The 14,724-nt window shown below is 34.7% G+C and overlaps 2 protein-coding genes across 5 annotated transcripts; one reads left to right on the forward strand and one right to left on the reverse strand.

Annotated features, from left to right (window-relative positions):
• Positions 1 to 6,709: 6,709 nt before the first annotated feature.
• LOC111992195 (uncharacterized protein C24B11.05) lies at positions 6,710 to 9,653 on the forward strand. 3 transcript variants are annotated; one of them, XM_024024057.2, is made up of 9 exons: positions 6,710 to 6,869; positions 7,710 to 7,776; positions 7,863 to 7,928; positions 8,021 to 8,118; positions 8,216 to 8,253; positions 8,348 to 8,435; positions 8,565 to 8,867; positions 9,116 to 9,181; positions 9,279 to 9,653. In XM_024024057.2, the coding sequence occupies exons 2-9, from the start codon at positions 7,716 to 7,718 to the stop codon at positions 9,432 to 9,434; spliced, it is 876 nt and encodes a 291-aa protein (XP_023879825.1). In that variant the 5' UTR covers positions 6,710 to 6,869; positions 7,710 to 7,715; the 3' UTR covers positions 9,435 to 9,653. The 3 variants fall into 3 exon arrangements, with proteins under 3 accessions (XP_023879825.1, XP_023879816.1, XP_023879806.1); XM_024024048.2 differs by having other exon boundaries at positions 6,711 to 6,869; positions 7,686 to 7,776; XM_024024038.2 differs by having other exon boundaries at positions 6,712 to 6,869; positions 7,702 to 7,776.
• Positions 9,654 to 10,457: 804 nt separating this feature from the next.
• Positions 10,458 to 14,718, reverse strand: LOC136070845 (uncharacterized). Of its 2 annotated transcripts, none has more exons than XM_065781348.1 (6): positions 14,457 to 14,574; positions 13,792 to 13,848; positions 13,502 to 13,554; positions 12,674 to 12,725; positions 11,717 to 11,782; positions 10,458 to 11,634 (listed from the first exon to the last, which is right to left on the reverse strand). In XM_065781348.1, the coding sequence occupies exons 1-6, from the start codon at positions 14,467 to 14,469 to the stop codon at positions 11,543 to 11,545; spliced, it is 333 nt and encodes a 110-aa protein (XP_065637420.1). In that variant the 5' UTR covers positions 14,470 to 14,574; the 3' UTR covers positions 10,458 to 11,542. The 2 variants fall into 2 exon arrangements, with proteins under 2 accessions (XP_065637420.1, XP_065637419.1); XM_065781347.1 differs by having other exon boundaries at positions 10,465 to 11,634; positions 14,461 to 14,718.
• Between the last annotated feature and the right edge of the window lie 6 nt (positions 14,719 to 14,724).

Below are 14,724 nucleotides of genomic sequence, written 5' to 3' on the forward strand. Positions count from 1 at the left end.
AATCTTCCTCCGATCACCCCTTTGGCCCCACCAAAATCTTCAAATGAGCTTTTCAATTTTGTCACAAAAGCCCATTAGGAGCTTGAAACAACTCATTGTGAATGTGGGAATCGCTTGCACCACCGCCTTGATTAATACTTCCCTCCCCGCTTGAGAAAGCAATTTTTCTTCTCAACCTTGTAGCTTCCTCGACACCCTTTTTTTTATGTAATCAAAACTCGCCTTTTTATTTCTCCCCACTAATGATGGTAAACCAAGATATTTTTCATAATGCAAAATTTCCGGCACCCCCAAAGCTTCCTTAATTCCTGTCCTTATGGCCTCGGTAGTGGACTTGCTAAAAAAGATGGAGGTTTTGCCTCGATTAATTTTTTACCTTGACAAGCTTTCATAGAGAGCCAAAATTTCCAACAATTTTTGACATTCGCTCCTATTAGACCTGTAAAACAATATGCTATCATCTGCAAAGAGCAAATGGGTTAGTTTAGGACCTCCCCTGTTTAGGGAAAATCCATGGATGAAGCCCTCCCTTTCTGCCTTCACAATAAGACTATTAAGTCCTTCCGTGCATAACAAAAAAAGGAAGGGAGATAGGGGGTTCCCTTGGCGAATACCCCTTGAAGGTTGAATCATCCCTTGTGGCTCCCCATTTACAAGGATGAAATAAGACACTGTTTTAACACAAATCATCATAAGAGTAATCCATTGTTCATTGAAACCCATCTTTCTCATCACTTCCTCCAAAAAACTCCACTCAACTCTATTGTAGGCCTTACTCATAACCAATTTTACCACCATATAACCAGATATGCTAAATTAATGGATATTCATGCTATGCAGAGTTTCAAATGCTACTAGAATATTATCTATAATCAAACGGTTCTTTGTAAAAGCACTTTGGTGTTTGGTTATTATGAATGGTAAAATTTTCTTTAACCTATTTGCAAGGACTTTATAAAAAAAATTTATAAAGTATATTGCATAGGCTAATAGGACGGTAATCTGTGGTAGCCAAGGGATTTTTTTTTTTTTTTTTTGGGACTAAAGTTATAAAGGTATGGTTTACGGGGTGGGGTATAGTGGCTGAATTTAGCATTGACAAAATTGTTTTTGAAACATCATCACCAACTAGACTCCAAAAGTTTTGATAGAAGAGAGGGGGTCTACCATCAGGGCTAGGAGCTTTTAGGGGAGCCATTTGTTTAAGTACTACTTCAACCTCCAACTCCATAAATTCTTGCATGAGCATAGCATTCATTTCGTCAATAACACTTTTTTCCATGTGGTTCAAGGCTGCCTCCTCTATTACTGGATTTGAAGAGGTAAAGAGTTGCTAGTAGGACTCAATAAGGGTCTCGGCAATGTCTTTAGGTTGAGTTACCCAATCCCCCAAAGAGTTTTGTTTACCCAAAATCCGATTCCTTCGATACCTTTGGGTTACTCGATTATGGAAATATTTTGAGTTCATATCTCCATCCACCAACCAAAAGGATTTTGCACACTGCCTCCACATTATATTTTCTTTAACCAACAATTCATTAATCTCCAATTTCAGCTCTCTAACCCGGAAATTACACCCGGACTGCCTTGCCGCCAATTCTTCCTTAGCCAAACATTTTCTTTTCTCCACTATTTCCTTTCTAACATGTCCGAAATTCCTCCTACTCCATTGTGTAAGTTCTGTTCCACATCTCCTAATTTTTTCAACACTTGAGTCTCGGCTTCATAGCTAGAATTATTTCTCCATACCGCTTCAATTGCCCAACCACATTTCTTCACCAAGGCCTAGACATGGGAGGGGGTGGAATGTCACTTGGAGTGATCCATAAAGGAGAATGATCCGATGTAGTACACGTAAGATGAGTAACCTTCGTACCTGCAAATTGGGTGAGCCATTTCGGATTACAAAGAGCTCTATCTAACCTTTCCCATATCAAATACCCATTTTTGAAATGTTTACTCCATCTAAATTTTGAACCCTAATACCCCAAATCAATAAAACCACATGCATCAATTGCATCATGGAAGAGTTGCATTTGATTATTACTTCTCCTATTCCCACCCAATTTTTCATCACTTCAAACCAACTCATTGAAATCCCCCGCACATAACCATGGGAGTCTGAATTTCTGATTTAAGTCTCTAAGCAAGTCCCAAGATTCCACCCTCTTCTGTGTGTCAAGTTCACCATAGAAACTAGTAAATCTCCATTTGTTTTCTTTATTCTTATTGATGATGGTATCAATATGGTTCTTATCAAAACCCTCCACAGAAATATCAACTAACTCCCTCCAAAAAAGTGCTAACCCGCCTCCTCTATTATTTCTTGGTGATACAAACATATTCTCAAATTGAATCTTCCTTTTCACATCTTTTAACCTTGCTTCGTCTGCCCATGTTTCAGCTAAAAACACGACAGAGAGATCTTTAGCCCCACCATTTTAGCAAGCTCATTCCCGGAACCAAGCCCATGATAGTTCCAGACTAAGCAACTCATTGTGATTGGCGGGGCTGAACCTCAGCCTCCACCATTGAATAATTTGACTCCCCCTCATCTGTTGAAACCCGTTGGTGTTTACTTGGTAACACCAGAAGAGATTCTTCCTTCCGCTTTCTGCCATTTTTATTTCCCACTGCCAATCCACCCCCTGCCCTCCCCCAGATCCCCTGCCTGTTTTTTCCTCTATTGGTGGTTGTGGTGAATTGTTTTCCTCGTGTTAACCTAATGCCAACCGGGCTAGCTCTCTCCCTCTCATCAAACATGGTTTGATTGGGTGGAGAAATTGAGTGGGAATTAATTACATCAATTTTAATTCCCTTAATTTCATCATTTTCCCCATACGTATTTAATGCCCCATCAATTCCCCTTATTTGTAAATCAAATAAGTCAGCCTCTGAAACTGAATTAGGAACTGAAATTTCAGACTCCAAAGTAACTCCCTCGTTATTAGGAGCATTAATAGGAGGTAATAAGGAGTCTGAAATCTTTTGGATTCCCTGAATTGGTTGTAACGTGTCTACCACTTCCACGCAATTAATTTCTTGCGCCTCACCCACTTTATTGCCTTCAATGGTTTGTAGTGTCTCACCATCAATGATCTTTAGAGCCACATCATCATCACCCCCTTTTGTCATCCCCTCTGTTGGCTGCACCACCACCGAACCTCCCTCCCTCTTTCTCACTGATGTGCTTGATTGCGACTGAACACCATGGAATTGTGCTGTCATGATGAACTCACCGAGTTGTTGATCTCTTTGAAGTACAAAACTCGTAATCTCCCTCTCTAATAGAGTAAAGTGACTCCATTTTTCTACTAAGTCCTCCATACTAGTGATAGGTAAAGAGCAAACCAACTGTGTTTCCCCACAAAAAAAAAAAAAAAAAAAAAAGAGCCACTAGCTCTAAAGGTAACTTATTACCTTAGAGATACAAACTCTCCTTCATTAGAAGGGACAAAACACTTCTACTGCCTAGGGGAAGAGAGCAACTCACTTCCTAAGACAGAGAGATAGCCCAAATTTGAAGGAAGTTGATAAGCACTTTATCTTGTATAGAATCCTAAATCATATATACTTTATTTGATTTGTGAAGATTATGTGATGATTTATTATTTTTCAATTTAATTAGTCTTAACTAAAAACTTTAAGCCATGATTAAATGAAATTGAACCTGGAATTGGATGCGTTGTCACTCAGATACATACATACTTCTTTTCGTTTTATTATTGTTTTCTTTCTCAGTTTTAGATTGTCTTGTTTTGTTTACAATGCACGAAAATCCGATAAAAGTAATTAGGTGACAGCCTTTTCGATTTGATTTTCTTGGTTCTAAAGCATTAATAGTTAGTTTTTGTTTTGATATTTATCTTTTTCCTTTTGATTTCCTTTTTCAATTATGGTTTTTTTTTTTTTTTTTTTGGTTAGTGTTTTTTTTTTTTTCCCCTTTGTTGGCAACCTATAAAGGTGGAACAATGGTGGAGGAGCAATGGTGGAGCAGATAGAGAGAGAAACGGAGAGAGAGAGAGAGAGCCAGACGTCAAACGTTTTTAGGTTTAAAGACAGGTTTAGAATGTAATAAATTAGGGTATTTAATAAAATTCTAATAAGAATATTTGTAATAATCTACTTAAATTCAACGGTTTAAAAAAATGTGTAACTTGAACCCTCTCTCTCTCTCTCTCTCTCTCTCTCTCTCTCTCTCTCTCTTCTCTCTCTCTCTCTCTCTATATATATATATATATATAATATATATATATATAAAGTAACAATTACTTAAAATATTGTCTATTTTTTTAAAAAGATTTTTACAAGTATTTTTTTTTACAATATATCATTTTGTTATGAATACTCTGAATATATAAGTAATGGCACGTTGTTGATTGGTTTGCTTTTCACCAAGTACCAATAATGGTCCCATGTATAAGTGATGTAATCCAATCATAAGTTAACAAATCTACAAATTGTTACAAAATATGTGTCCCTATAATTGGCTGTGCAAAAAAAAAAAAAAACCTATCCCGCCAACCCGCCTGACCCAACCTAATCTGTACAGGTCCATTAAGTGAGATGGGTTGGATTAAACAACTAAATTAACGGGGTCAGGTGTATATATATATATATATATATATATGTAAGGACCCAATTTGAATTGAGTGTTGGGTTTCAGCCCAATAAGCCCAAACAATAAATTATAGAGAGTGGGTTGACAGGCTTAGGTGCTGGCCGTCGATCACCACGCTCAAACTTTTCTTATAAAAAAAGGCTAAGTGTTTCCTTACAAATAGGGAATGCTCCTCGGCCATAGGCCGAGGAGGCCTTTAGGTTTTCCCCTCTCCCTCTGGCTTTACTAGCTCTTCTTTTATAGTTTTCATCTTCCTATCTCCTGCTTCCATCTGTTGATCGTCTATTTTGCTTTTCTTCTGGTTGTCCGTCCCATCAGAGGCCTTATCGGCACTCAAGTGGCTCACTCTAACCAACGTTATCCTGCCAAGGGGTTACCTTCCCATTAATGCGGTCAGGGGGTTAGTTGAGTGCATTCAATGCGATAGTGACAGCTTACTTTGGGGTTAACTCTCCCCAAAATCACCTTTGTCAGGCCGAGGACAAGGTATCCTCGGCGTGGATCCAGGAGAATAAGCTTCCCCCATTCTCTTCAGGAATAGCTTGTGATCCTCGGCATGGGCCTTGGGCCTGCTACATGATGGGCCGAGGCTATCAGGCCCACGGACCCCACAATATACACTTTGTTATGTTACAAACTCTGCCTCAATTACCCACCCACTTTATTTCTCTCATCTCTTTCACTTCCATTTTATTTATTTTATTTTTCACATTTCTTATCCTTAATAAACTCTAATTGTTCTCTCTAAGATTTTGTTATTAATTTTATTTTATGATTAGAACTAATTTTAGATTTTGAAATGTATCTCTCGTCAGTGTGATAAAATTTCAGTCATTCTTATAAAAAAAATAAAAATCTAATATTTGTAATTAAATTAATTAAATTTGTAATTTTTTTTCTTTCATTTTTTTATTGGGGGAGAAAAAAAATAATTCAATTTATTTGAAATATTTTATTTAGTCAATTGAATTTGTTAACCTGCTGAGTTGAAACTACTAAAATATTCAACCAACTCACCCCTGGATTTAGAGATGGGTGGGTTGACACGCATTGAAATTTTTCCAACCACACACCCCAACGCCCTGCCTATAAGAATTGTTGTACAAATTGATGATGTAATATGGACCATATGGTTAAATGGGAAATACATCCAAAACATCATGGTGCTTAAAAAATTTTAAAAACAAAAACTTGGTGATAATAACTTAATTCTAGAAGACAAGTTTTTAATCGATTCATGTCCTCGTGGTCTTTTTATTTTATTTTATCTTCCCTTTTCAAGTTATTGTGCCCATCATCATGACCAAAGTTAAGACAAATAAATTGGTCATATTCAAAGTTTCAAACCCAAACGCCTGTGATTGTTGAATTGAAGCAAATCCCAAGCTTGGCTTACCGCGTACGTGTGTATAGCCAATTTTTTTATTATTTTTTTTTTTAGGGTGTAATACAGTAATAGTCATTTTTATTTTATTTTAGTAAATTAGGCTCTGATTAGTAGAATAGTTAAACAACAAATTTTTAGTTTTTAAACAATATTATATATATTTTGACATACTTTTTTACTTATATATTTTTAAAAATAACAAACAATATTACTCAAATACTTCTACCAAACGAGCCTTTAGTAACTGGTATTCATAGACGTGGTTTACTTTATAGTTTATAAATTATCCTCCACAATATTTTTTTAAAAAATTTTTTAATGTGGGTGTCTAATGTATTTAACTCTTTTTATTTTTACTTTAAAAAAAAAAGTATTGCTGTGATGTTCAAAACAAATGTACGTAATACAAGCCAAGAATTTATAGAGAAACCAATATGGAAAATTAAAATCTAAAAATTAAAAAACAAAAAACAAAAAATCTATACTCATTGATGGGTACGTGTCATTGGGACGCGGCACAAAACCTTAGGAGAACATAGAACGTGTCAAACTTTTATACGACCACGTAATACTAAGTCAAAATGCCATTTCAGTTTCTTTCCAACAAAGCAAACAAAAAAGAAAACTCTCTCTTTTCAAAAAAAAAAAAAAAAACTTCTCTCTCTTTTCACTGTGTAGTGTGTACACTTTACACTTTACATACTTTTCTGGTCGCTTTCATTCAACGCATTCAACGGTTCTGTATTTAAAACCACACACTCTCCCATTTTTTCTCTCTCGCTCTTTGTCTCTGTCTCTGTTTCTTTTTTGCTGTAGCATTGTTCCATTTGGATCTGGTTGATTTGGGTTACAGACTTCTAGGTAAGATGTTTATCTGCTTCTTCTTTTATTTTTGTGGTCTTGTATTTCAAGTTATGTCAGTTAAATGCTGAACTGGGTTGGTCTTCTTTTTGAGTTTTATGTGTTAAAGTTGATTACTTGCTGCCAAAATATCTAGTATATGTATATCATTGTTGCAGTTTCTGGGTTTTTCTTATTTATTTAGTTATATGTTTGTTTGATTTTTTCTTTTTTTTTACTTTTTTATGTGTGCGATGCGTTCTGTTAAGATTTGACAAATGCTTAGGGTTTTGTTCTTCCAAATCTTGCAATGCCTGTTGCCTTTGGTTTCAGTTTTGCGATCTGGGTTGATTGGAGTTTTGAGGCATTTTAGATTTTGATTTGGGAGCAAAGTGTTTGGTTTCTCGGGAATTTGAAGTGTCAAAATTCAAAACTACGGTTAATGAAGTTTGAATATTTGTTGATATACTAATTTGCGGTCATTCTTAGTTGCTTCAGTCAATTTTTAAGTCTATGAGGACTTTTGTAGTTTAAAAAAAAAAAAAAAAAAAAAAAACATTTTGATGTTCCACGTTGTGGCATTTTAATTATAGTCACCATTTTTTTTATTGCAAGTTTTCTTTTTTATCCAGACCCACTTTTTTATGTCTAGAAAATTATAATGTACATTTTCTATTTCTGTTGTGGTTCTTTTTCAAGAAATAGCTTTCTTTGGTTATAATTTATTTCTGTACATTTCTGACTATGAAAATTATTATTTTAGTGAGATGATGCCAAAAATTAGTTAAGATACAAAGTTCATGCTTTAACCATGTTTGAAATATTATCTTTATACAGTCTTTCTAATTTGTAGCATTCTAGTTCAAAATGGAAAATGAGGATCAGTACCTACATGCTTCTAAGCCAAAATTTGATTGTCTTCTATTCGGTAAGCATTTTGTACAAGTTCCTTTTCATTTTCAATTTTCTTTCCATAAGGAGCATATTAACCAGATATGTATATCTAATTTCCAGATCTGGATGACACCCTTTACCCTCTTAGTTCTGGTTTGTCGGTACAAGTCACCAAGAATATTCAAGGTAATGCATGCATTGTAGTTGAAATGCTTAATTCTTCTGCAAATAAAGGAAAATCTTAAGTTCTTAACTCTTCTCTGAATTCCCTACTGCAGAATATATGCTTCTAAAACTTGGCATAGAGGAGAAAAAGGTTCCAGAATTATGTTTTTCGTTGTACAAGGATTATGGTACAACGATGGCTGGTCTCAGGGTATGCTATGGTCTTAGTATTCTTTTTCAAAAATTGTTTCTGAAAATATGTGTAATGTAGAGCAGGTTGATAATGAATTTCTCTTTTTATTTTTCAGGCTGTTGGATATAACTTTGATTATGATGACTTCCATGGGTACCAATCTCTCTCTCTCTCTCTCTCTCTCTCTCATTGTCTTCAAAACATAAAAATTACAACTTTTGTCATCTCTTACTTTCCTCTTTAACAGTTTTGTTCATGGAAGATTGCCCTACAATTTGCTAAAACCTGACCCTGTACTGAGGGGTCTTTTGCTTAGCCTGCCTATTCGGAAAGTTGTGAGTTTCTTTCTCCCAATCTATCCATTTGAAGTGCTCTTAAGGGTTGGGGTCTTGGGGTTGGGTATCTTGGGTAGTAGCTTGCCATGTAGCTTTCTTCTCATGCTGATGTATGGTCTTCTTGTTTAGGTCTTTACAAATTCAGATAAGGCCCATGCTGCTAGAGTGCTTAGCAGGCTTGGATTGGAGGACTGCTTTGAAAGGATTATATGCTTTGAAACTCTGAATCCAACCAACAAAGAGAATGTTTCTGTGGAAGAGGATGACACAGAATTAGGGGTCCCAAGATCAAGTACCATTTCAGGGACAAATGAGTATATGAGTGAACCTAATGATAGTTCAGTACTTCCGAGGACCCCAGTTATTTGCAAACCATTTGAAGAGTCATTTGAAGAAGTTTTCAAGATAGCCAATATCAACCCTCAAAGAACAGTAAGAATATTAATTCATTTTCCCGGAAAATTTTTAGCTCTGCGGTGTGAACAGGTTGAATCCAGTTTGTGGGATTTGCTTTTGTTTTGCATCTTTCTTCCATGTAAAGCCTCCCTGATACTGATTGTTAGGGCCATTTACTTTCTCACCATACTCTATTAGTCTTCTGCATATTTTCCATATCTTGAATCTTTTGCCAGCCACCCACTAATCTTTTATTAACATTGTAATTTCTCACTAATTTGCAGGTGTTCTTTGATGATAGTATTCGTAATTTACAGACTGCGAAGCGTTTGGACCTTCACACTGTGATGGTAAGCTATTGATTTCAAATGATGAATATAATTCCTGCATTTTGATTATTGTAATAGTGCTTATTGAACTAATTTAACTATATATGCATGGCTGTAGGTGGGCAGTTCTCACCGCATTGAAGGTGTGGATCATGCACTGGAGAGCATGCATAATATCAGGGAAGCACTGCCAGAGCTCTGGGAAGCTGAAGAGAAGTCTGAAAACATTGCGTATTCAGGAAAGGTTGCAATTGAGACATATGTGAAGGCTTAGCTGTGGTGTGAAAGAAAATAAAGTTTTTACCACCCCCTAGATGCATAATTGTATTTATTCTAGATAGATTAGATCTCCTATCACTAATATAATTGAAGTCTTTATAATTTACTTGTGTCATGTGACTTGTTAGTTCTCAAATCCATGTTTCTTGTAATAGAACTTCCTAAACTATATCCATTATATGCGGGGTGGATGATGATGCACCTCTATTTCTAACATTGTTTTCTTTCCAGTTCCACTGCCTGCTTTCTTTTTATTTTATTTTTTATATTTTAAAGCTCACTTTTCTTGGTAAAATTGTAATTTTGTTTTTTTGGCCCAACTTATAACAAAAAGCTAATTCAAAGTTTCAAACGCACTGAGCGTTAAAACACTGTATTATGGAAGATCATATTTTTAACTTGTTTCCTTCAGCTTTACAATACTTTCCAAGCAAGTCTGCCGCTATGTTTCAGTTCTGGACTATTGGGGGAACAGATTATTCTATGGAGCCTTTTCCACTGTATAATAAAGTAGATACAAAAAAAATAAAATAAAACTTCTGAGCTAAGAAGTAAAGCAATAGTTGTTGATTTGCTTGGATTCAATTATCAAATTTGTTTTTGCTTATTCCAGTTAAGAGTCATTATATTGAAGCTTCCAGGATGGATTCACTTGCTTTTTACACTCTACGAACATGAAAACAAGTTAATAAAAAACTCATTCATAATAATAATAATAATATAAAAATCCCAATTGTGGTTCATGATTCCGCCCAGTGGCTTAACGCAACTGCAAGCAAAGAGAATATAACTTCTATTGATGGGATAAATGTGGAGCTTAGTCTACTGTGTTGATCATATGCTGAACTCTTTCCAATCCTATTATTAAACAACTTGTCCAAAATCGGTCTTTGCATTGACGCATTCGTGTCTACATAGACCTATAATTGTCTATATCCAAAAAAAAAAAAAAATTAAAATTCATAAGTTTAATTGAGAAGAAAAAAAAATCATAAAAATAGTATAATTATATAAAAACTAATAAATAAATAAATAAAAAAAAAAAAATCAGTTTGAGAGAGATTTTATACCTTCAGAAATAAGAAAGTCATTTTTATGCTCTAGAGAACCAATAACACTAATAAATGGAAGTCCCAAGCTCTGATAGAAGCTTAACTTGCATAGATGATACAGATCATAGTAACAAAATCCTACCACTGGGTCCTTTATGACTGCAACTTATACAATTCAACGTTTTTTAAGGACATTTTACTCTTTGAATCAGTTTGGTTCATTGGTATGTATGGTTTAAGGTTTTGGCTGATGCTTCATATTTTTGGCTACTTTTTACAGCAGTATGGGTTGGGGGAAACACCTTACTTATCTTCCCTAATAAATTGGTTTTTTATTTTTTTGATAAGTATCTTCCCTAATAATCTGGTCCCATCAGATTACTGATTTTTGAGCTCTGAAAAAGAGTCCATTACTCTGTTATCTTTTCTTCTGAAATTAACATTCTACTTTTATTGATATCAATAACGATCACATTTGCTAGAAAAAGACAAAGTGATAACTGCAATTTTTTATTTTATTTTTTAAATCGCAAACCACACCATTTTATTATATAAGAAAGTTGACAAGGAAGTTAACACAACAACGCGGTTCTGTATGACACTAGTTTCTTCAGCTGACTTAATTACACAGGTAAAATGGACTTGTAAGATTTGACACGCTATCTGGCAAAGAATACAAAGTGCACAACATACCAATGGGCCAGACCTATAGGCTGAAGGCGTTATCTGGCATGTCCTATTTCTGAATAACAATATAAAAAAATGCCCACATACATGCATCAGGACACAATTACAACATTATTTTGAGTGGTGAAGTAGGAAACATGCATGTGGAATTGCGTACGAAATTGCATGCAAGTTCACTTGGGAGTCCATCGTGACAACAATTATCTATATTTCAGAATATGTGTATGACTTTGACCAGATCACCATTACAGAATGTTTTAATAACAAAGCTGATGAGTTGATATTACATTGAAGCGTTGTTCTGGGTCATTTTAACACAATGATGTGTATGAGGTCCTTGATGCTGTTTACTGAAAGTCTTCACTTAATGCAAGAGTTTTGTGAAGATTACAATACCTTCTGATGCAGCTGGAAATTGCTGAATGAAACTTTTCAAGTCTGGACCTCCAACTTGACCTATATATATGTGGTATAATTATCAGTTATTGATAAATATTTTAGTAGAATTATCAAAAAAATATTTTTGTAAATAGCTAACCAGTGCTGATGGTTTTGCGTGTAGCCCCTGCTTTGGCTCTCTTTTCCTCCTCTTCTTTCTTGAGAACTTTGTGAAATAAAAAGAATGCCGGTTAAGGTCTATGTATAATGCTAAAAAAATGATAATATAGCAGTCCAACTTAAAAGATCTTGATAGCACTTCTTCACTAAACCTTTCACAATAATATTGTCATTGTAAAGGATATGATGTTAGGAGAGAGCAGAAACACATTAAACGAAAAAAAGGGGGTGGTCGCAGGGTATAGTTGGGTTTTCATTATATTAGCGCCTTCTACGTATTGTACACTCCTACTAAAAATACAGTCCAGTTCTAAGATTTCTCCCACATTTGAAGCTTATGGCACCATTATCATAGATTCAAAACAATTTAATGTTGTTGGTTTTAATATCTATGAAGCAATCATTTCTTATACTATATAAAAATAGGACCAATATTCAATTAACTATAAAAAATTTATCCTAATGAATTTGTTCCATCTTTTATCTATAGCATTAGAAAGCAAGAAAATTACCCAATATGTTCATAAAATAATAAGAAAAAGTAGATGCTTTCAGTTTTCAAAATCTTCTAATCAATCAATGAGTAACAAGGAAAAAAAGGGTTTCTAGCATAGTTTTGTAATTGACACTATAATTAGAATTTCAGTTTTTTGCCACTAACCAGAATTTCAAAGGCATTTTTTCATGATAGCCAATTTCAAGATTTTCATGCCCTGTTCTAAAATTTGAGTGATACTTTCAGGAAAATTGCAAATCCAAGACAATTTTGGCAAAAAGCTTACTCTATTAAACGTCAATCATATGGAAATTAAAATATCAAGGCTTTTTTTATTAACCATCAGATAAATGATCACAAAAACATTAAGGAGATCGTTTGCTAGAAAGTAGCAGAAGCAACAAAACAGAACAGTCAACTGATATTAGAAGTAACCCATACGAGCAACATTCAGTCTAACTTGTTCACGCCTAGCTTCCAGTTCCATCATTTCCTGAAGAGGGGATGAACAGAACTGTCAAATACACTGTAACATTACTTAAAAAAAACTCTCTTTAAGCAACTAGAAAAGGTGTCTAAGTCTAACACACCAAGGACATCCAAGTCACAAATTATTGTCACTGGAACTTTTTAGATGGACCAGAAATTGGGTATAGAACTCTATGGTAATTACTAAGCACTCTTCTTTTTTCTCCAAGCCAAATTTCTAGGGTCCATGAACGCATTCTTTGGGTTTTATAGCCAAGGCAATAGGATCTAACATAACATTTATTGAGGGGAGAGTAAGTTCAATTACTTTTTCCAGGATCATCAATTTCATCTAAACATTAATCTCTCAAGAGGCACCAAAGAAAGAAAAGGAAAGAAATAAATGAATGCATTTTAGGGAATAATTTCAGTCAACTTGCAAGCAAAATTTTGAAAAGAAAACATGTCAGTAGCTGGAAATTCAAGCTAGTCAAAATTAGCAGTCATCAGTAGGCTGCTTTTTCCAGATAATTTGTGTGTGTGTGTGTGTGTGTGTGTGTGAGTGTGAGAGAGAGAGAGAGAGAGAGAGAGACACACACACACACACACACAAAGTCACTCTCTAGGTGTACTCTTCAGAGCAAGCTATTTAAGAAAATGTTTCCCCATTTTTGTTTTTTTCCTTAAAAATAAAAAAAGGTAACCAATATATTTGTACATCACATTACATTAGGAACTGAAATCTTACAGACATGTCATTGGTCTTGTCGACTTCAAGACAAAGAGTAGTTTCTAAATTACCTCAGCAGTTGGAGCACTTTTGCGCTGCCCATTCAGCCAACATATCCATTCAACTACAGCAAGCAAAGGGTAAACAACCATTAATTAAACAAACAAATGTAAGCTTTTCTTGCACCTAATTTCCAATTAAAACATACATAAGTTTTTTATCTATTCAATTATAAATTGTGAGCAGTTGTTCTAGTTTAACTGATCAAACAAAGACAATACCTGATAGTGATAATAACTAAGCACACAGTGACCAAGAATTTGGAACTTAAAGGAAGTAGAGCTTGCCTAAAACCAATTACCTGGAATGGAAGTTGGTTCCTTCTCTCCCTTGAATACCACCCATCTTTTCTCTTTCACTAGCATATCAATAAATTAACAGAATAAGATTTGCACATAGCAAGGTGAATTTAATGGTATAATAATAAAACGCAATTGAATTATCACTACAGCTACGTATCTTTTGAGCTAATCAGAGTATCACACACTCACAATATAAAACCTTGACTTCATTTCACCTCCAGAATGTAAGATTTTAATATTTGCATTGCATACACAAAGAAAAAAAGACCTAAATCATCTCAGCAAAAACACTTGTACAATATTCATTATCATAACGGAATTGACTTTCTTAGGTCTGGGGTTATAGTAAAATTTACAACTACAAATATCGACATTTTCTATTTCCCTGCATTTTGTCAAACACCAAATTGGCAACTTCAAAGATAAACTGATGGATCACAATAAGATCACACCTCAAGAAATTTATTCAATTTATGGAAAACAAAGACAACCCAATTGACAAATACAAGTATACAGCACATTAGAGTCCAGTCCACTAGTAATTAATGCAATTGGAGCAAAACCCATGATACAAAAGTGCACACACAGAGTGAATAAGAAAAACCCAAATCCCATAATAATGAAAAAAGCGACTGAAGGATTGAGATTGAGACTTGAAACCCACTTACTGATACCATCAATCTTTTCTGTTCTGACGAAGTATTGGTTGCCCGCTTTGTCTATCCCCATCAGAGACCGATTTTTAATGTACCCAACAATCCTAGTAAATAGCTTCGACATCTCTTACTGAAAAAACTAAAAATAAAAATTCAAATGAAACCCATTGTTGACATTGTCTTCCTCTTCCTAGAATGGCAAACAAACGGCTCTCTGAATGCAACAATAAAGTCGTTTACTGGGTTATGTGAAAACCTGGTTTTTTTTTTTTTTTT

The sequence above is a fragment of the Quercus suber genome, unplaced genomic scaffold (assembly GCF_002906115.3).
Source record: "Quercus suber isolate HL8 unplaced genomic scaffold, Cork oak 2.0 scaffold_264, whole genome shotgun sequence".
Classification (NCBI taxonomy): Eukaryota; Viridiplantae; Streptophyta; class Magnoliopsida; order Fagales; family Fagaceae; genus Quercus; species Quercus suber.

What these genes read in the sequence shown, in the direction of transcription:
- LOC111992195 (XM_024024057.2), top strand. Translation starts at nt 7,716, where the DNA reads ATGGAAAATGAGGATCAGTACCTACATGCTTCTAAGCCAAAATTTGAT. An exon ending in GCCTGCCTATTCGGAAAGTT is followed by an intron (nt 8,436 to 8,564) that starts GTGAGTTTCTTT and finishes CTTCTTGTTTAG; the next exon opens with GTCTTTACAAATTCAGATAA. An exon ending in ATATCAACCCTCAAAGAACA is followed by an intron (nt 8,868 to 9,115) that starts GTAAGAATATTA and finishes ACTAATTTGCAG; the next exon opens with GTGTTCTTTGATGATAGTAT.
- LOC136070845 (XM_065781347.1), bottom strand. Translation starts at nt 14,572, where the DNA reads ATGTCGAAGCTATTTACTAGGATTGTTGGGTACATTAAAAATCGGTCT. An exon ending in AGAAAAGATTGATGGTATCA is followed by an intron (nt 13,849 to 14,460) that starts GTAAGTGGGTTT and finishes TTGATATGCTAG; the next exon opens with TGAAAGAGAAAAGATGGGTG. An exon ending in AGTTAGACTGAATGTTGCTC is followed by an intron (nt 11,783 to 12,673) that starts GTATGGGTTACT and finishes TATTTCACAAAG; the next exon opens with TTCTCAAGAAAGAAGAGGAG.